This window comes from Styela clava, chromosome 6 (assembly GCF_964204865.1).
Source record: "Styela clava chromosome 6, kaStyClav1.hap1.2, whole genome shotgun sequence".
Classification (NCBI taxonomy): Eukaryota; Metazoa; Chordata; class Ascidiacea; order Stolidobranchia; family Styelidae; genus Styela; species Styela clava.
Window position 1 is genome coordinate 6,460,967 of NC_135255.1, and position 20,558 is coordinate 6,481,524.

Here is a 20,558-nt window from a genome sequence, read left to right on the forward strand (position 1 = left end):
GATCGCTTACGCGATGGAAGTGGGAATGAGTCAAAAGCCATCAAATGAAAGTCGGGCACTCGGACGAAGTAACAAAATTTGTCGCAATGCCGCAGGAACGCTTATTAATGCTGTACATATTATCGGTGATTCGTTATATCACAATCCGAAACATATCTACCGTAAATACTTTTGAGTCACCGATTTTATTGTTCGTTTGATATACTTTGTTTAAAATACTTTCCATATTTACTATCTATTTTGAAGGTAGGTTACCACGAAAATTTATTTTCAAGAATTTGATTCTATTTAAATATCCAGGACTTTTGGTTTACGAAAGGTCGGCTAAGTTTTCAAGAAATGAGGGATTTTTGAGGAACACTGAAGAAAGTGTGCGAAATGAACTAGAACGTGTCTTACTATAAGTAAACAGCAAAGTTCTAGGTTAAATATCGGGTCCTGTAAGACATAGTTTCTCAAAGTGCTCCAAACGGAGCCGCAGGGCTCCGTGAGACGAACCTAGGGGCTCCACGAGCTACTCTATTACTTGTCAAAATACGGATTCGACTATTCTGTAACTGTTCAAAGAAGCGAATACACCATTAATAAAATTTGACACCAGCAGCGTCGTAATATGGCAACGAGGCGGTGACCTAAGTATGACATGATCTATAAGCAGAAGCGAGGTCAGGATTTTTAAAAGGAAGAGGGGAGAGTACAAAATTGGAATTGGAAATTACCAGGCACTATTATTCGCGATTCGGCCACTCGTTAAAAAAAACTTTGTCAGTGGATAACGAGTTTCCATCCATGGCCGATGCGAGCATTTAAACTGTCTTGTCATAATAATTTAATTGTGTTTATCGTTACTTGTCTTTGAGTCGAGATTACGATTAATGAAATGAGGAATACTATTACTATTCTAAAATAACATAAAATAAGTTCCAAACTGCCAACTATAAATAGATTGGAATCATATTTTTGCGATCTGGAGATTTATCAAATTTGAGTTGTTATCTCAGCGGTGTTTAAATATCAATGAGTACAATTTACAATTGCGCAATCCTTGACTGATGCCTGCATGTTCAAATGCCTTGTTAATTGGCTTCATTGTGTTCAATGGAACCTGCGGATGCGTTGACTTACGACAATATAAAATCATTACAAACCAGAATTACCACGCCAATCCGCGGACATCAAATGAGAAACAACAAATGTATTTTGTTCGCAATAACAAATTGTTCAATAAACTTATATTGCATCGCATTGCGACTGAAAAAAGTCGCATTTGGCTTTATCGGTAGTTTCAGAATGGATAAAAAGGTACATCGAGCGCACAATTGAATCGATTTACCGGTAGGTAACTCGCATGATATAACTTCATAGATAACCTAACATAACATCAAAGTTTGTGATTTAAAATATCTAAAAAAGCGTTTTTAATCTGTCGCGAGTCCGTTAAAACAATACTTATCATATTATCTTCCGTTTTGGTTTTAATATTTTATAATACCGCTTTTCAATCAATAAATTTTGGTTGCCATTCACCTATTTATTAACTATTTTTAGCATCTCGTCGCCGATGATTATAATATACTAACTCGTTTTCCATAATGAACTCACAATTCCGCAAGAGCACAAAAAAGTAATTATCGTCGTCCTCGGGGAACAATACAAGCAAGGAAAATTTGTGATTAAGTGAGAATAAACATCCACATAAAGATGTTTACGGTCTAAAAAATACGCCAGGCTGACGAAAACAATCGGCGATTTTGACAAAATGCAATCGCGCATGTCATGAGCAACTTCTTCAGTCTTCCAAAAATATCATAAGGGAGAGGGTTTGACCCCGAGTTCATTAATACGTTATCTGCGATATTTAGATAAAAAAGTTCGAGCATTTAAATTACTTAAAGTATGTATTGTCATTAGCCCAAAGTAATTTTAACTTACTCAGGAATATTAATCAGTAAATAACAATGTGGTTTTTGTCTGCATTATTTTCCAAATTTATTTGTGGGGCTCCGTGAAGAATAACCAACCTCTTCAAGGGCTCCGTAACATCAAAAGTTTGCGAACCCGTGCTGTAAGAATCATTAACAAATTGAACAAATGGATTTATTTAAAAAAGTTGCCCTGACTGATGCTGCTGTTAACCATCGAAGTTTTAAGCCAATGTGCCTCACTACTTCATTGGTGGGAAAAATGACGCATCCCGAAACAAGTTTGAGACCAATCATATTTACAACTCTTGATATCGGTCATGAAGCTTAATAATAGTACTGGGAGCGCCAGCGCAAATGTTGTAACGATACTCTATACAGCGGCAATTAAGTGAATAGTTCAAGTTTTGCTCTAATTTTCAATCATTGTTATATTTGGCTTAAAAAGAGTTCTTCAACCCTTTGATTATAATCTGAATCAGACCTTGTAATATCTTTCATCAAATTATGCGAGGAATTGTATTTACGACCCATATATAAATATACAACTTTTAATAATATGTCAACAATATATTTTACATACAAAGATGTCTGACATGAAACGTTACTAAACTTGAGATATATGAACATTGACAGCTTTATGAGTCATGAGATCGTTATGAGATTTAGTCCGAAGAAATGAGTAAATATATATGTTATGGTTAAAATAAAAATAGCTTCGGGAATGAAGCAAAATTTTTCTCCTTCGTGACTGAGTTTTCCTTTAAATTATATCCGTGCCAGTTGTATACCGTCATAATATTAAAAACTTGCTGCGTGGTATCGTTGTTTTTATTTGATTTTTTGAGCATCACGTTTTTTTTTTATTCATACAAAGCATATTGAAATATCTAAAATATTGTTCTTCAGTTGGGATTTTGAAACCTAGTATTGTAAAGTAGGACTTCGAAGCAATATATCTTGGGAAAACCCGAAAATATAATTGCGATTAAGATTCGTGGTACGATTCAGCGGGTTCGTGCGAACTCGTTATTGGAATGAACGCGTTCTTGTTTTAGACGTTAAACAAATGCAACACCGTAGTTAACGATTACGATTATATTTGGCGTTCCGTAGAACCTGTTGATGGTGGGGCGATACGAGAGAAAACCCAATTTTAAATTTTTGAACCCAGCACTGATTAAGATTTAATAATATTTCAATTTCTTTTAAAGAATTTATTTCTCAGTGGTATTTTTCATCTATAAATCAGGGGTGTGCAAACTGCGGCCCGCGGGCCAAATGCGGCCCGCAGGAAGAAGTTGTGCGGCCCGCGGAGAAATAACAATTTCGAATGGTGTACCCGCAAAACGAGTATTTATTCTTTTTCGTCGCAAAGCCCATACCAGTCATATTAGCAAAACAAGCTAGCAAAATTCTGTTGCAAAATACACGATTTATATTACAAAAACGTGTTTCTCACTGCATTCGTTTGAAGTCGGTGTGACAAAAAATTTAAATAGCAGTTTCTTCAGAAGTTTATGCGTTTTAAATCTACTATTTCTACAAGAACCCTTAATAATGCCGTAAGATCAATAGCACATATAGGCAATTTTGTGCTTGCAACTACCAGAAAGCCTAAATTAAATAAAGGTGCGGCCCGCGGCTTCACCCAGTTACTTGTATTTGGCCCGCAAATAAAAAAGATTGCACACCCCTGATCTAAATCTTTAGATGAAATATTTTCGGAGGTTGTTCATTGTCAAGTAATAAAAATATTACAAACGATTCCATAGGTGCTGTGAAGTTTCATTCGAAAACATTACCATTATTCGGGGTTAGTCATCGTGAAAATAATATTGTTTAGTTTGAATGACATTTAATCATCCATTTCCGTGGCCGGAACATGCTTTTGCTCAGTGCCAGAAACAGATCAAATGTGCTAATGAATAAATGTGGTCATAACCAATATTGTAGGGGAAGATGGGGCACGTTGGGATAGATTCGATTTAGATTTTAGGAAATAATCAAATTTGTTTGCAAAATATTTTGTCAAAATATTCGAACTATTTCAGTTGAACATTGATTTTAAAAATATTAAATCTTTAAATTTGAAGTCTCCCTGTTCTTTAGACGAGTATGCTGAATAATTGCTTATTTTTTAGAGCATACATCGTTGAACTTTGACAGACTGACCCATTGTGCCCCAGGGTCTGTCCGGATGTGCCCCACAAGTGGGGTACAGAGGGACACTTGACAGACGTTTTTCAAAGCATTTTGGTAGTAAGATGTGTGTCGCAAGGGAATTTCTTATTCGCTGAATAAAAACTACATTTACCCCACTATGCATTAGTCCCGCCAACTTAACTTTTTATCACCAGGTGTACCCAAACAAAACGTTGTAGCTCATGACTAACTTTAATATCAAGTCTCTCATCAACAAGTTCCAGTCAGTCATTTGCTTAATTTATAATACAAAATATCGAGTTAAAATAAACTCAAAATGGACCAAGACCAAGAAGAGCCTGAACTCGGGCACAATGGAGAGTAAATTGCCTTTCCCCTCAACTTGTCGTTATTCAGTGATAATGCATCTATCGATCCAAACTTTTTGACAACTAGTATTGCATTGTATTTCGCAAATTCGAGTCGAGTCTGTATACAGTCGCCAAATCAGTGGGCGCTTTGTCTATGATTCATGTTTTTTGAAAAGAAATGATAACTGTTCGATGATTGAAATCTATCCATCTTGGTTTTTCTCAAATACCGATGGGCTGATTATAGAGTGCCTTTTATTTATTTTCAAAAATAGCACATTGCTCGCTTGTACGTATCGTGCTATAAAATCTAATCTATTACCTAATCGATTCCCCTACTAGTCTGGATCCGTTTTATGGTTGCCATCCGTTATTACCCGTTGCATATTCATTTATATATAGGTGAGGTTTAGAACATCAATATTTTCTTAGATATTTGTACCAGTGTATGAACAATTGTTACGTAGATGACAAAATAATTTTGATGACGACACTAAGGGATGATAATCTGTAAAATCTTTCAAATTTTGAACAAACATACTTATTTATACTAGACTTTTAAACCAGGAGAAATTTTGGGCGTTTTTAGATATTGAGATGTGACGTTAAAACAAAGTAAGGCCAGATATATCGAATAAGAGAAAATTGTTTGCGAAACATCAAACCTTCCATGGCCATATAATTCCGTTTGGTATCCATGTCTTCTAAAGCAGCGTTTCCCAACCTTTTTTGGTCACGGACTATTTTTTCACCGACGAAAACCTTTGCGGACTCAAGGTGCGTTTATTGCAGGGGGCAATAAAACCAAGCACAACATAATTTTAACAAATTTCAACAATGGCCTTTTCTGTCGCACAACATTCAATCCATAACAACGACGAGAATTTAAAATGTCTTTCTATTTTAATTTATTTGTGTTCATAGTAACTCGCGGTTGCGTCGACTTACGACACGATGAAAGCATTAGTTTTTTAAAATGTCACGGCAATCTTCGAACATAATAATGTGAGCATATATTGCCCGATTATATTTAGTTTTGATACATATTTTTTGCGATCTTGCGAATTTGTTATCGCTGTTAGAAAAATCTTACTATCTGCTATAAATTTCCAGAAAGAACTTGTTTTAGTACTTAATAAAAATATATTTAAAGTATATTTGTAAATCAAAAATACATATTCGTCGACTTGCTTTATTATTAATTTAATTGTGGTCATTTTAACTTGCGGTTGTGTTGATGAAATAAAAGCAATAGTACTCAAAAAATATCATGACAATCCGTCGACACAAAAATGCGTGGTAAAGTGCCCGATTATATTTTGATTCGTATTTTTGTGAATTCTACAAATTTGAGCTGTTCGTACAACACCTACGGCAGTACTACACGTACCAATGTGGGGGCAGTAAAGCGAAGAATACAAATGGAAAATTGCCTAAAAAAGTGTTTTCAATTGGTCGCGGCCCACCATAAAACAAAAAATTATGGGCTCTCCGTTTCATTTTCAGTATTTTGTCTGGCCGCTTTCCAATTTAGGAAATTTGGGTCGCCACCATTACTACCTACCAAAAAAAAAAATTTATTTATTCCTCGTTGTTCGAACTCGCGAGAAACACCACTTAGGTATCTATCGACGCTTGTGCACAGCAGACTCTTGTTTTCGTCGGAAATCCGCAAGCGAGTTGTGAAATCTCATCGTTCAATGAAGCGACGCGCGAGTGACATGTCGCGTCACCTGGCACCAAATTTCTGAATAGTAAATTGCTATTCTAATAGTTGAATATTCGAATATATGCCCAGCCCTATTCAGTAGCCAATTATTATTGACCTGATTATTGTTATGTGAATAAAGTTGCTATGTTTTATGTAAATTCTAACGTAAATTGTAACTTGGCTGATAGTTAAGTTTCGCAAAAACGTTTGCGGCCCGCAGTGAATTTCTGGCTCGTTGCGGACTCATTCGAACGCTCCGCGGACTCATTTAAGACCGCGGACTCGGGTTGGGAAACACTGTTCTGAAGCTTCCGATCTTTGAATGTATACTACCATCACGATTGGAGACCACACGGGTTTGTTGTTGTATAGATGTTATAGATTCCATTTTAACATATTATAGTAATTAGACGTATTGATATACAGCCTAATTCTAAACTGCTCTCTGTGTCCTAAAGTACCACTAAGAACGGGTATATAAATGAAAATCTTCCATCACTCAATGCTGCATGCATCAGATGAAGGCTTGACCAAATTTAACTTCCGACCGATATATTTTGAAACAATATGAGCTAAGAGGTCACTGATGACACACTTTTTTATATAACCACGAATTTCCCTATAATTTGCATTTACGTAGTTTTTAAATTATAGGTGAATTTCGATGAGCAAAATATATAAAGTTACTACATATTTTATCCAATAAAACAATATTCATTTCTTTTATTCGCAAACTTTTCAAAGGTATTTGCTATTATACTCTATATATGTTAGGTAGTCATAACATAACATAAGGTGATTATTAGTCACTACTCAGCTACATTCAACATGCGGAAGACATAAACGGTAGTAAAGTGTTGAAGGTACCGACTAGGTATTTTTTATATGGTAGTACTCTATAGATATAAACTCTGCATAGGTTAATTAGTATATATGTATATGTCAAAACATATTTAAACTTCACCTGCTGTGTACCAGTATATCATAATCCTAATTTTCCATTAAAACACATAAAGACACAAATCTTTGAAAAGGTATGGACTGGTATGGACTTTCAATAGACTGATACTCAAAAATCTGAATTCGGGTAACTTGAAAATGGTTTGAAACTAAAAATTAAACTCCGATTCCGAATTGGAGAATAAAACTATCCGTAATAAGCATTAAGGTGGACGAAATAACTGAAATAACAAATTTACTCGAACGGTGTGTATTTGGCAGCAGAACCTTCTATCTCTACCTTAAAATCATTTATAAACCAATATGTTTGCTTGTTTATTCATCATATTCTTTCAAGATAATCTCAATCTACGCACTGACCTGGAATGTCTTTTGCTACTTATAATTTCGTATCTGTTCTCACGTCCTTATGCATTTTAAAATAATTTATTTGGATTATCTCATAATTTTACTGAGTTTCTGCAACAACGAACGTTTCATTTCGACATTCCGGCACGGCTTATTTTATATTTACTTAAGACTCGCAACAATTTTTTAATCGCTCGATTTCTACCTTTTTATATGGTTTCGACCTCGCAATCAAATGGCTTTACATTCTATAACTCAAACCTATAGACCAGTGGTTCCCAATCTTTTATGGCTCGTGGCCCCCTTCTGGCGCCTTATTGCACTCGTGGCCCCCATGTTCACCATCCAAAAAAACTCAAACTATATAGAGACAAAAAAAAGTCCAAGCTTTTTAGTATACAATCAATGAGAATCTTGGACTTGGGACTGCCTTGCAAGGTTTCTTATATGGAGCACAGTCTTTGATATATACAGCCAGAGACGAATGCCACAAACAAAATCTAAAAACCGTTTTGATGTTGACAAGATCAGAAAAGCCAGATGGGCTGTGGCAAGTCATAGGCCTACTATCAGTGAAGAAGCTTTCATGCTAAGTAGTGGCTAAGAATACGAAATGCCACTTCATAGCTACATTCACTCTGTCATCTAGATTTACTTTGGTGAAGCCAACGCCAATGCGACTGTCGTTCAATTTTCGTATTGTGGGCAATATGATGAAACAATTCACGTATGGGAAAGTGAATTCACCCTGAAATCGCAAATAACCTGTTCATGTAATGAAACTGCGGTGAACGCCTGAACGGGAGATTTTGTTTTAAAATAAAAGTATGCAAACTAAGTTGCTTTATGATCAATTATTGGTCTTGTGTCGTGGCCCCTCTTGAACTGCTTTGTGGCCCCCTTTGGGGGCCATCGGCCCCCGGTTGGGAACCACTGCTATAGACAGTGTTTTGATATGTAAGGCCGATAAAAATCCATTTTTTTAAAACTCCAAGCAATTGCAGGTTTCTTACTTGGGTAGTCATAATAACTTGTCTATGACATGAAAGGTAAGGTGATCACGAGCAGAGGTAAAATAGATTTAGCATGGTTTACGTTATTTATGCATCAAAACTTGTATATTCCTCGCTTGGTATATAGTAAAAAGATATCACCTATAGGGAAGTCGATTAAGACGTGGGTTCCTTTGTGTTGTCATCAAATTGTTACAGGCTGATATTTAAATTCACTTTCCGGTCGTTGCTAATACATAAACCGACAACACAGTTGCTGATGCATCATCGGCGCAGTCTTGGAGACAATAAGTTATAGTAGGAAATACAGAATTACCGTAAGCACAATTACCTAACCAAGGTAGCCGCTGACAGGTAGACCGAATGGTCATTTCGCGGTTATCCTGTTCATTCTGGGCAAAGTCATGAATATGTATATATATATATATTTTCATTTTGCTTTAACTTTATTGTTCCCGTTTGCCTGCATGGATGGCTAATAAAAAACGATTTGATTGATTGATTGATTGAATTATTTGTGATTATTTTAGGTTACAGTTTTTAATTGTGATAATTTTTATACTTTAAGAAATCATATAGCACGGATCATATTTTTTTAGATGCAAAGAAATTTCAAAAGAACGTAACACACGCATTTAATAACAGGTTCGGTGGTATTAACCATGATAACAAGTAACCTATTTTAAAAGATTCAAATCCCGTTTACTAAGACAATTCAGGAAAATGTAAAATGCCATAAAGGTCCTAGATCCTCTGCTCTGGCTCCTTAAAAGCAACACGGCTTTCGCCACCAACCTAAATAATGCATGTCGCTGGAACATTTATATATATATATGACTTATCATATTCCTTGTCGACGGTGTTGGTAATCGAGCAGTAGACTGCGTTTGAGTAGAGTTGTAGCTCAATATACGTTCACCGAAGAAAAATATCACTGGGCAACTGTATTTTACTAAATAGCCCATGGGTTTCAGATACTGAAGAAATGTTGTCTTTCAATCGTGGGTTTACATTATTAAAATAGTGTATTTCCAAATCAAAATTATTTTATAATTAGAGGAATATATCGATTTGAAGCCAGCTACCCAAACTAGTAAATATCTGACATGTGGGATAGTACGAGTTGGACCCTTTGTACAATGCTATTAGACGTACGGTCATTTACATATAACAGATTGAAGAATTTGGGAAAAGGGAAGGACAAAAAAATATTTTACATGCATACTTGAATATAATTTTATGCCACGATTTAAATCAGATGCTAACCACAAGTGTTTATGTGTTATACGGCTATTCTAAATTTAGCTTCCAATAACGCACCCAGAATAATAGTATCATTGGCACGTTATGAATATGCCACACACACACACAACCACTGAGAAGTTATTTAAGTAAGAATAAATAATAAGAATAATAAATTTAGGGTATATATACTATGCAGTAAACAAAAAAATAATAAATAAATACTAGAAATTAAAAAAATTATTCCCCACACCATATTGATATTTTTGTAATGGATGCCATTGCCAAATTGATCGATCTTCTAATCGTTAATTAAAATATAAAAGTAAGATTCTATTGGAAACATATTGCCAAGCTGATTATAGTTGGAGTCAAATGCCAAGTTGCCCAACCTAAGTTGCCAGAATTGGGTGCATGAAGAGGTGGACGAGACCATTTCATTCCCCAAATTAGAGCCTATTATTGCCAAATTATAGTCCAGATTGTAATAAGTAATTAAAGTTACCGGTAACAGTAAAATTACTATAAATTGAGTAAAGTAGGATATGGAAATAAATTGGTTACAAAGGGTGTAAGTGAGGTTTTTCATTCTTGGGTATTGATTTCAGACAAGGATATAGGAATAAGGTTGTTATTTCACAGGATATAGGAGTCTTTTTTGATTTTTTCCTTATGTGTTTTACTTCATTTAATCACTTTGAAGTAACCTGAAAAACAAAATATAAAACTGCGAGTAGATGTTTCAATGATTGGGTGAAGGGGAACGCGCTGAACTATTTATTACAGGCAAAAAATAATTGTTTAAATAAATGGGATGTATTGTCTATACTATATTCGAGAGATGTATCACTGCTTGATCTTTATTATAAAAAGTACCATCCGTTCGGTTTTTCAACTTCCTAAAAAATATGTGCGGCCCTCAAATGACTTGCAACTTTAATTTTGGCCCGCGAGCAAGAAAAGGTTGCCGACCCCTGTTGTAGACGAAAGATCGAAATAAAATTGTATTGTAACTCAGCACCGCCGCATACCGGCAGGAGTTTTGGATAAATGAATAATATCAACAACAACGCATGTGCAATGTGCCAACTTGAAGTTACCACATATCGGTACTGACATGACATAGGTAGCCTACAGCAAAGTTTTCAGCAGGAAAATTGTAAGTAATTTAATCATTTTGTCATAGAGAATGGTTAGAAAGGTAATACTGATGCATTGGTACATGAGTAATTTTTTGTGACGTTGTCAGGTGGGGCTTAGAAATGACATATGAAAAAATTGAGCCAGGCCAACTAGAAGTACCGGTACATGTGGGTGGTACCGTACCGGTACTAAATTACACCGGACTCAATGATCACTTGTACTCAATTTAAATATTCTCACATAGTACAGTAGTACTCCTCTACGGCCCATCGCCAATGGGCCGTGGCCCAACTAGATCAGTAGCCTAGATGGGCCGTATACCCGGCCCATGGGCTGTAGCCAGACTGGATTCCATGTCAGGTGCACGCTCGAAGACGCTAGCGCTCCGCAAAAATGCGCGCGAGCGAATTCAATTCTGCACGCCGAAAATTTGCAATTGCTCACCTTTGTAAATCGGTTTAAATGGTCTTTAGATCAATGACCAGTAATATAACTGTATAAAGATGCCAAAAAATTATAACTCTACAATTGTCGACTAATACTAGCTTGCAAGATTTGGCCTGATCGAAAAATGCGAAGCGAAGAAGACCATATCGTGTTGAATGATAGGAATCCCATGAGATAAGTTATGGGCGAAAAGATCACCTCCTCACCGACGCTGGCCAGTTACGGCTCTGATTCAGCGTATTTTTTTATACAATAAATAAACACGGATGTACTGTGAAACTGGTATTTGAAGTCGCACAAACACTCTCAAAATTAGTGACAAAGTATAGAAATAATGTTTTGGGTCAAAGGTCAAACGTTCATTTTTGCTCTGATTTGACGTATTTTTTATTCATTAATTCTAAGTAAAAACACTCCCAAACTTATTGACAAAGTATGTTCATTTTGCTCTGATTCAATGTATTTTTATCCAATAATTTTATGCGGATGTACTAAACGGTACCGGTATTCAGAGTTGCACAAACACTCTCAAAATTAGTGACAAACTGTAGAAATAATGTTTGGGGGTCAAAGGTCAAACGTTCATTTTTGCTGTGATTCAAAGTATTTTTATCCAATCCCGGTAATTTTACGCGAATGTATTGAGAGGTATCAATGTTGAAGTTAGTTGCACGCGGGCGCAGTTTTTTTTGCACGCTGTAAGCTATAATTGCACGCCAGGAATTCTTATTTGCACTCGGGAATTTCTGATTGCACGCCCGATTTCTCGTTCAAAAGGCCATGAAATCCAGACTGGGGCTGTAGAGGAGTCACCACTGTGGTAACCTAAGTTCTGTTTATTATCACAACCACTTCCACTCGAGCTCTTGGTCATGATGGTGATCGTGCCCACAATTTTTTCTTATTTTTCAGATTTGCTCCAAAGTCTTAAAGCTAGCCTATTTCATACCTAGTACTGCAGTACTGTAGTAGATAATCTATCTTTCCATAAATTCTGACTGAAGTTAATAGGCGTCAAAATTATGAAGATAAAAGTTTTGTCAAGAAATCCGGATGATTATATCAGAGAATCGAACAGGGATATTCACAAAGGTAAGTCATAATTGTTCTTATCAATTGTGACCTAAAGATTTCTATTAGTGCCTGTATTGAAATACTGAAATAGTATAAAATTGTATATATTTCTCTACACAGTAATATTTCAGCATTATTGCTTATGCAATTTTTCCTAGTTCAAAGAAACTATGATCCGTCACTTCATCCCTTTGAAGCACCAAGAGAATATATAAGGGCTTTGAATGCAGTGAAGCTGGAACGAGTATTTGCAAAACCATTTCTAGCTTCCCTTGATGGCCACAAAGATGGCGTCAGCTGTATGTGCAAGAATGGACAACGATTGAATTCAATTTTTTCTGGATCATGTGATGGAGAAGTAATATTTTTTTTTTAATATCTCAATTCATATTTATAAGTTAATTAATGAGCAAGAAATTCATGAGATAATCATTTGCTTCTTTTTTGCAAAAAATTCTTATAAATTTTTTTGAGTATTTATTTTTTGATGTAGATATTTTGTCAATTTGTTCATTTTGCAGATCTTCATATGTAGAACATGTTTATACCAGGAATAATCTAAACTCAACCAAATTATCACTCAGTTATATTGTCTCAATATTATTAATGATGTGATCATTTTTAAAGGCAAACTTCACATTTTACATTCTAACTTCATTTTCTGGCAGTTTTGTTCATTGTCTAGGAATATATTTTTTTATCTCAAAGTTGAGTTCTTTCTTATTTTGGCAATGATGACAGAGTAGATTTTTCATATATATTCTTGGAGGGGGAAGCCAACAGAATGGCTTATTCATATGGTGAACTATGACCCCAGTTACCAAGGCTTGGTACCAGTCCATGTAAATAGTTGATCAGTAATTTATTTCAGATGTATGGACTTGGTATTGCAGGAAGCTGTTATCGACCTATTGTTACAGGAACTCTCGCACATTCCTGTTCTCCATGGGATTATAATACGACATATAATACTTTTTTAAGCTTCTTTTTTTTCAATATAATTTTAATCGTTTACTTCAATCAAGATACGATACTGGAATCTGACAACAAAAAGATGTTTACAATATATTCAAGCTCACACAGGATTTGTCCGTGGTTTAACTTGTTCCCCTGATGGAAACTTAATTATTTCGGTTGGTGATGATAAAACAATAAAACATTGGACGACTGATGCTTTATCTGACACAATTTCAACTCCTCTAAATACAATTATATCAAAAGTTAGTGTTTTTTTAAATTTTCTATCTTAATGTTGCAAGTTGATGATCTAGTGTTCAATATGGTGTATAAAATTTAATCAGTTATTTATCAAACTGGATAGATTCTGATTTGTTGAAAATATACAGTGAATAGATTTATAACTGCTGCTATCAGAGCTAGGAAGCTGGTTTTAAATCACAGGGGTTCCATCTCTGGAGCTTCATTATTCACGTCGGGGCTGGACTCCAGAGACTCCAGATTCATACCCATTGTCTTTCTCCGGCTCGCGTGCAGCCCGGTTGCCGACCAATGATAAAAGGGTTTCAAATTAAAACTTTTAAATATATATAGATATTTAATTTATTTGTATAAGTAGGCTATTAGAAAATAACAAATGTGAATAAATAGTCAGATGGTTAAGAGCTGGAGCCACTAAAATTTTTGGTAGCTCTGGCTCCAGCTCCATCTAATATAGTAAGCTTGGCTACAGCTCCACCAAAATGTCATGACTCCGGCTCTGACTCCCCAACCCTGGCTGCTACTTTAGATTTTATAGTTTAATTTTATTGATTTCAATTGATGTATTTGGCAATGAACTGTGCTATAACACAACTCCAATATGTATGGGGAGATAGAAAAATTATATATTGATCATTTTTTCAGTAGGGAGCATTAAATTCATTCTTGTTTTAGCATTTATATACTGGAATAGACCATCATTGGAAAGAACCAGTGTATGCAACATCAGGTGAATCAATATGTATATGGAATCATGAAAAAGCAGACCCAGTACGTACATATACCTGGGGAACTGATACGGTTAACAGCGTGCGATTTAATCCTGTTGAAACGAGTATATGTGTTAGTACTGCATCAGATAGGTAGGTTTATCTTTATTCTTTTGCATAGTTTCAATTTAAATGTAAAATGAGATTTATTATAAAGGGTTAATTGAACAAGAACCCAGAACCCAGGTCATTTGGAACATACTCTAAAATAGGGGTGGGCAAGGTTTGGGGACTGGGGGCAAAAAGTGTGACGTAAAAAGTTACATATTATGGACAGAATTATATTTACAGTGTTACAAAAGCAAAATTGGAAGTAGGCCTTATCCCACAAGTGAATTTAATTGCAATCTCAACTCCTTGAGCTATTTTTTAGCCAAAACATCTGTTTAATACCGTATCGAAATATACTTCATAAACATTTGCATACTTTCTGTTACATAAATACAAAATTCACAGGAACACAAAGTGAAATGTTACACGGCGAAATAACAGATTTATATACCCACTTCCCACATTCTCCTAATAAAAATACCTCCTTTTCCAATATTGACCTTATAAATTATATTATATATATTACACTGCTCTTTTTTAGGAGTATACGATTATATGACATCAGGGCATCTGCACCGTTAAAGAAAGTTATAATGACAATGCGATGTAATGCTGCAGCATGGAATCCTATGGAAGCGTTTATGTTCACTGCAGCATCTGAAGATCATGAGTATGTTTTGATTAACTTGCTTTTTTATTTGCAAATCATGCACATCTATAGAGGGCCATGATAATCTGTTATACGAAAAACATTCTGAAATGGTATATCCAAATATGGAATGTATTCACTATTCAATAAATAAATTGGTTTGTGTTCTGCAGAGAAATAGTAGTTTGATAAAGATATTTTTTTTAAAGAAAAAATTTGAAAAAAAATTACGTATTGATTTTTTTTCATAGTATATGGAATAGAAATCAGATGTAAATCATGTAGAACTTCGGTACATATTTTAAGTATGAGTATTCTAAGTTTTTCATGAAATAAAGAATTTATTGTATCAAGCATAACTATTTTGAATGTACGGTATGTGAATATTCAATTCAATTTGGACATTTTTGTGTAGGGCATGATTGGCATCATTGTGTTGAATAGCACATGACTACATTAAAGGCAACACATGACTTAAAAAATCCAGGTATTTTATTTGGTCTTCTTTATTTTCAGCCTTCATACATTCGATATGCGATATCTTAAGACTGCAAAAATGATTCATAAAGATCATGTTGATGCTGTTCTTGACATAGATTATTCCCCAACAGGGAAAGAATTTGTATCTGGGAGTTACGACAGGTACAAATTGATTTTCTGATAATTATATAGCTGTGGATAATTATTACTTATCGATCTTGGTCGGTAAGTATGTTGATAGGTATTTGTTTGTTTGTCTGTCTGTCTGTTCGTATGTTACGCGATATCTCACGAAAGCGAGGTTGAATCTGCACCAAATTTTGCATGTGCATTCATCATATCTCGGACCAATAGCCTATTGATTTTGGATGAATTATGTTGTATAATTAGCGAGTTAATAATTAATTAGTGATGAGACACGCGGTGTTGCTATTGAGTCGGAGCAAAGGAAACATGCCACTAGATCGATAAGTCGGCAGTCTCTGATCACTATCTCATTTTATGTCTTGCTCAGTTGGAGTGAATAGCAAATAAAATATAAGTCGAAAAGGCTTGATGTAGAGCTGGGGGGGTGAGGTTTTTGGAACATGGATTAACAATTTTGCCCATTTAGACTGGTGGGCCATGTGAGGGTGATGTAAAGTATTACATTTTATGAACAATATTTACATCGTTACAAAAGCAAAAGTGGAAAACAAGCCTCGTGCGTCGTGCCAAAACTGAATTTGATCGCAATACCAACAAATTCCTTCAGCTATTTTTTTTAGCTAAAACATCAATTTGGTTTTAGTTTGGCCGTGGCAGCATCAGGCGGGCCAGATTAAATTACCCTGCGGGCTGTAGTTTGCCCATGTCAGTCGTAGAATGACATATAACAGCAATGGTCATTTCCCACTTTCCTATCAGTATTGTTCCACTTTTAGTAAAAAGTTCGGGACTTAGATTTAAGCAAATTTGTATATAAAAATTAGACGAATCTTGGAGATTTAATTATCCTCACCCAAACTTTGTGACAGATCGATAAGAATATTTCCAGTTGATAGTGGAAGAAGTCGTGAAGTCTATCATACCAAACGTATGCAAAGAGTTTTCTGTGTTAATTGGTCTGCAGATAACAGGTATGCTCAATGTGGTATTGTTTGGTTATGTATTATATATATATAAGATAGTTTTTAAAATACCAATCTCAGCTATTTGATTCCCTATGTCTGAGGTTCCCAACTTCTTTGGGTCTGGGGAATTTGACACCGGTCGGTAAATGTTGTCCTTTTGAGTTTTAATGATATCGATGAGTTTTTATATGGGCCTATTAAATGCTTTTTTTACATTTCAAAAGGGGGGTTCAGACACCATAAGGCATACTCCCCTGCTAGAGATTCTCAAAAAGCATTGAAAATCAAAATAAGTTTTTATAGTTTGATGATTGTTAGTTGAGCCAATCTTATTTTTACCAGGTATGTTTTATCCGGATCTGATGAAACAAATATTCGATTATGGAAAGCAAGAGCATCAGAAAAAATAGGAAAAGTAGGTTTTTATTCTGGAATTTTATTGCATATACCGTATGTTGCTATTTAATTCATCTAACATGTTTTATTCATGTAACACTTATATAATTCATCAATTTATAGATATTTGGCGACTTAAATCAGGGTGGTCCAAACCGCGGCCTGCGCAGAACAATTTTAGCGTGCACCAAACCGGGGGTCACCAAACTTTTTTGACTCAAACTGTGTTGAAACGGGCCGGACAAATATATTTGTCAATGCAATACAATGAATTCCCAAAAGTTGGGAAATCCATTCAATTTATTCCACAATATAAATTCTACATTTCTGAAGTCTTTAATATTAAATTCTAAATCGCAGAATATAGATCAAGAACATCATAGATAGCAAACACATATACAAGATTTCTAGACAACTATCCTGAACTTGGCTGTTAGCAAAACAATTGCACTTGTGAATGTCCGCATGTAAGCCGTATAAAAGTTAACGTGACTTGGACTATCAGCGCAAAATGCACGTTTGACGTTCATTTTATCACAGGGAACGTACACATCAACAGTTTCGCAGAAAGCACGCACAATGAGTTTACGAGTGCATCCTTCACAGAAAACGTTGCGTACCGGTAGAGAATTTCAGCCTATTTTATCACAACTCTTTCTAAACAATTTTTGATTACTGCAATTAAACTACAACTTCTAAGAAGGCAAAATGATGATTGACTCGTTTGATTCATACTTCAATTTCGGAATCACGAACCAAAAACTAACGAATAGCATTCAAAATCGCGAAGGCCAGGTATTGTTTGAAACCACGACTAAAAATCTGTTCGAGAGACAAAAGTGTCTGAGCGGAAGCGAATGGGTCTCCGGTCTATTGTTAAGTCAATATTTGCATCTTGCTGATTGGCCAATGTTACAAAATGAACAAGGAAGTCGATGCTCGGGGAAATATCCTCATCGCCAATATCGCCATTTTTTAGTGTTATTGCGGGTCAGCTGGAAGGACGCCATGGGCCGGATCTGGCAGAACATTTTTGAGTTATTTTTAAACCATCCCAACTGGGTATAGCCCTTTTCCTTATCTCGATGTCGAGATTGATGTTTGGAATTCTAATATTGTATCTATAAACGTCAAGACGGTGTCAATATGAGAATGGCGTCCTGTGATCGGTACAAAGAGAAAGTATTGTCTTGTGCAGACAGGACCAAGCCGATGAAATGAGTTGCGCTTTTCATCTAAACTTCGTGCCTTGAGCTCGCGAGACGTTTTGTGCCTTTATTTCAGTAAAAACACTTTTCTATTTTCAAGCGCTGACTTTGCGCCACACGATCTAAAAGTAATAAAATTAGTCACATATGATAATTCATCATACAATAAGTTTGATAAAAAAGGTGACCGAGGTAAACTGGTAGGAAACGTATTCTCTTATCCATAACAACGTTCAACCACAGTGCATGGTGTGTTTTCAAGTAATATCTGTCACGAAAGAATGTAATTTTAAGCGACATTAGAAAACCAAACACAAAAAAAGATATCGAAAATACCATAGCATTTCTCGGGAAGCTATTTTAAAATACCAAAAGGCTTTATATAACATCTTTATAAAACTGATCAGAACGGTAAACTCTAATTCTCACATATAAACTTGCAATGTTTTGATTTGGGGTTTGGGTTTCCTCCGACTGCGGCCTGCGGGACATCCTGAAAAGTTTTTGCGGCCCGCCAACCTCGCATCCTTGGACCACCCTGCCTTAAATAATTTCTCCAAAGTTTTATATTTTCGAATGTTTTAGAGAGGAATTATCTGTTTTAATAAATCAATATTTTGCATAGCATGATCTCTCATTTAAATGTAGTATGGAGGTCATTATTTTACTTTTTGTATCATATATCCATAATCTGTTATCACAAATACTTCTAATTACAGTTAACACCGCGAGAAAGAGAAGCAGCAATTTACAGTGATAAATTGAAAGAAAAATTTGCACATCATCCACAAATTAGAAGAATTGCAAGACATCGGTAATTCGCAATACTTATATTTTATGAAATCCTAAATTCTTGCATCTAACTTAATTTTATGGATACTTTTTCAGGCATGTACCTAAGACAATCTACAGTGCAGTGAAAGAAAAAAGAATTATGAGGGAATCTTTGCGAAGAAAGTAAGTTTGTTACGTTATTGTTATTTATATGCTTATTATTTAATGTTACACTTGAACAGATGTGATTTTCGAGGCACAAATGAATTTTTTAGATGGCACACAAATTAAAATTTTATCAACTACATGAAAATTTCACACTAAACCTTCGCTTAACATTGGGGCATACGTAAAGGGAGACAGAAAAAGACTAACCTGGGTCATTTAGTTTACGACATAGTTGGAGATAACATACCTTGTGTAGAGCCATTTTGCTTACTGAAATTGTCGGATAAAATTATACACAAACGGAAATTCAAGTCTGTAATATATACTCTTCATCTTTAAAAAGTAATCAAGGAATTTATGGGTTCTGTTTTTTTGTTGGGGGGTTGTTGTATGGGTGTATGTTGGTTGTGCCACGCTACATAATATTGAGAGCACTGCTGTACTTCTATTCATATTTTCCATGAAAAATAGCCCCCAGGTTGTTTTTACTTGTTTTGATCCCTGGAAACTTTGTTTGCAGAGAAAAGAATCGAAGAAGGCACAGCAAACCTGGTTCGGTTCCATTCGATGTTGAAAGAGCAAAAAATATTGTCGGTATTGTTTGATGCATTAAAATATATAAATGAATAAATTTGCGTTTTCCCGATAAGTTGGAAAGAAGGATCGTTCGAACATCATATAATGACTCTAGTTGATTTGATAGAATAGGAAAAGTGGCCTGCATAATCAAATGTTCCGAACCAAAAGTCATAAATTATGAATGATATTTGAATTGTCCAGTTTCTTGGCGAGTAAAGTCATATTTGAGTCGCCGGCTACTTTGTGCCTAATTGTAACAATACCTGGACAGCAAATGTTTTGCCTCCTCTTCTGCCAAGGATTAAGATAAGTAAAACAGTTCAAATGGAATTCTGAGATGATTGCTCGCTCTAACACGAAAGAAGTACATTTCCGCATCACTGCCACATTGATATATAAACATGATCTAGTTGTTGTTAAGAGCTGACACCAAATGAATATAAACCGTTAACTACTGCATTGGTGTTCTCATTCTATTATAAGTTGTCTTTTTTACTTGGAAATATTGCTGAGTAACTTTAGATGAGTTTTTTTCGACCTGCATGGCCCGTGTGTAACCTGATGAATTGGTACAGCGGAGGGTGTTTCAAATTTAAGGGGAGGGCGGACGGGGGTGTATTTTGCTATTAGCGATAAACTACTTGTAACCCACAAAAATGTGTTATGTATTGGCTGATCATCTGCATTGGTATATTCCCTACTTTCTGGATATTCAAAGATCTTTAGGCTGGGAATTCAAAGTGCGGTGTCACACCTCTAAATTGGGAGGAGGGGGTC

The 20,558-nt window shown here is 35.4% G+C and overlaps 1 protein-coding gene across 1 annotated transcript; it reads left to right on the forward strand.

Annotated features, from left to right (window-relative positions):
• The first annotated feature begins 10,797 nt into the window (after positions 1 to 10,797).
• Positions 10,798 to 20,238, forward strand: LOC120331204 (DDB1- and CUL4-associated factor 13-like). The gene is made up of 12 exons (XM_039398272.2): positions 10,798 to 10,871; positions 12,215 to 12,394; positions 12,535 to 12,734; positions 13,402 to 13,596; positions 14,270 to 14,457; positions 14,957 to 15,085; positions 15,581 to 15,706; positions 16,561 to 16,662; positions 16,999 to 17,071; positions 18,980 to 19,074; positions 19,149 to 19,217; positions 19,723 to 20,238. The coding sequence occupies exons 2-12, from the start codon at positions 12,325 to 12,327 to the stop codon at positions 19,805 to 19,807; spliced, it is 1,332 nt and encodes a 443-aa protein (XP_039254206.2). The 5' UTR covers positions 10,798 to 10,871; positions 12,215 to 12,324; the 3' UTR covers positions 19,808 to 20,238.
• The last annotated feature ends 320 nt before the right edge of the window (positions 20,239 to 20,558 follow it).

Bases quoted from the DNA above. Each gene is read 5' to 3' on its own strand.
- LOC120331204 (XM_039398272.2), top strand. From the start codon at position 12,325: ATGAAGATAAAAGTTTTGTCAAGAAATCCGGATGATTATATCAGAGAA. The intron at 16,663-16,998 runs GTATGCTCAATG...TATTTTTACCAG, and splicing joins AATTGGTCTGCAGATAACAG to GTATGTTTTATCCGGATCTG. The intron at 17,072-18,979 runs GTAGGTTTTTAT...TTCTAATTACAG, and splicing joins CATCAGAAAAAATAGGAAAA to TTAACACCGCGAGAAAGAGA.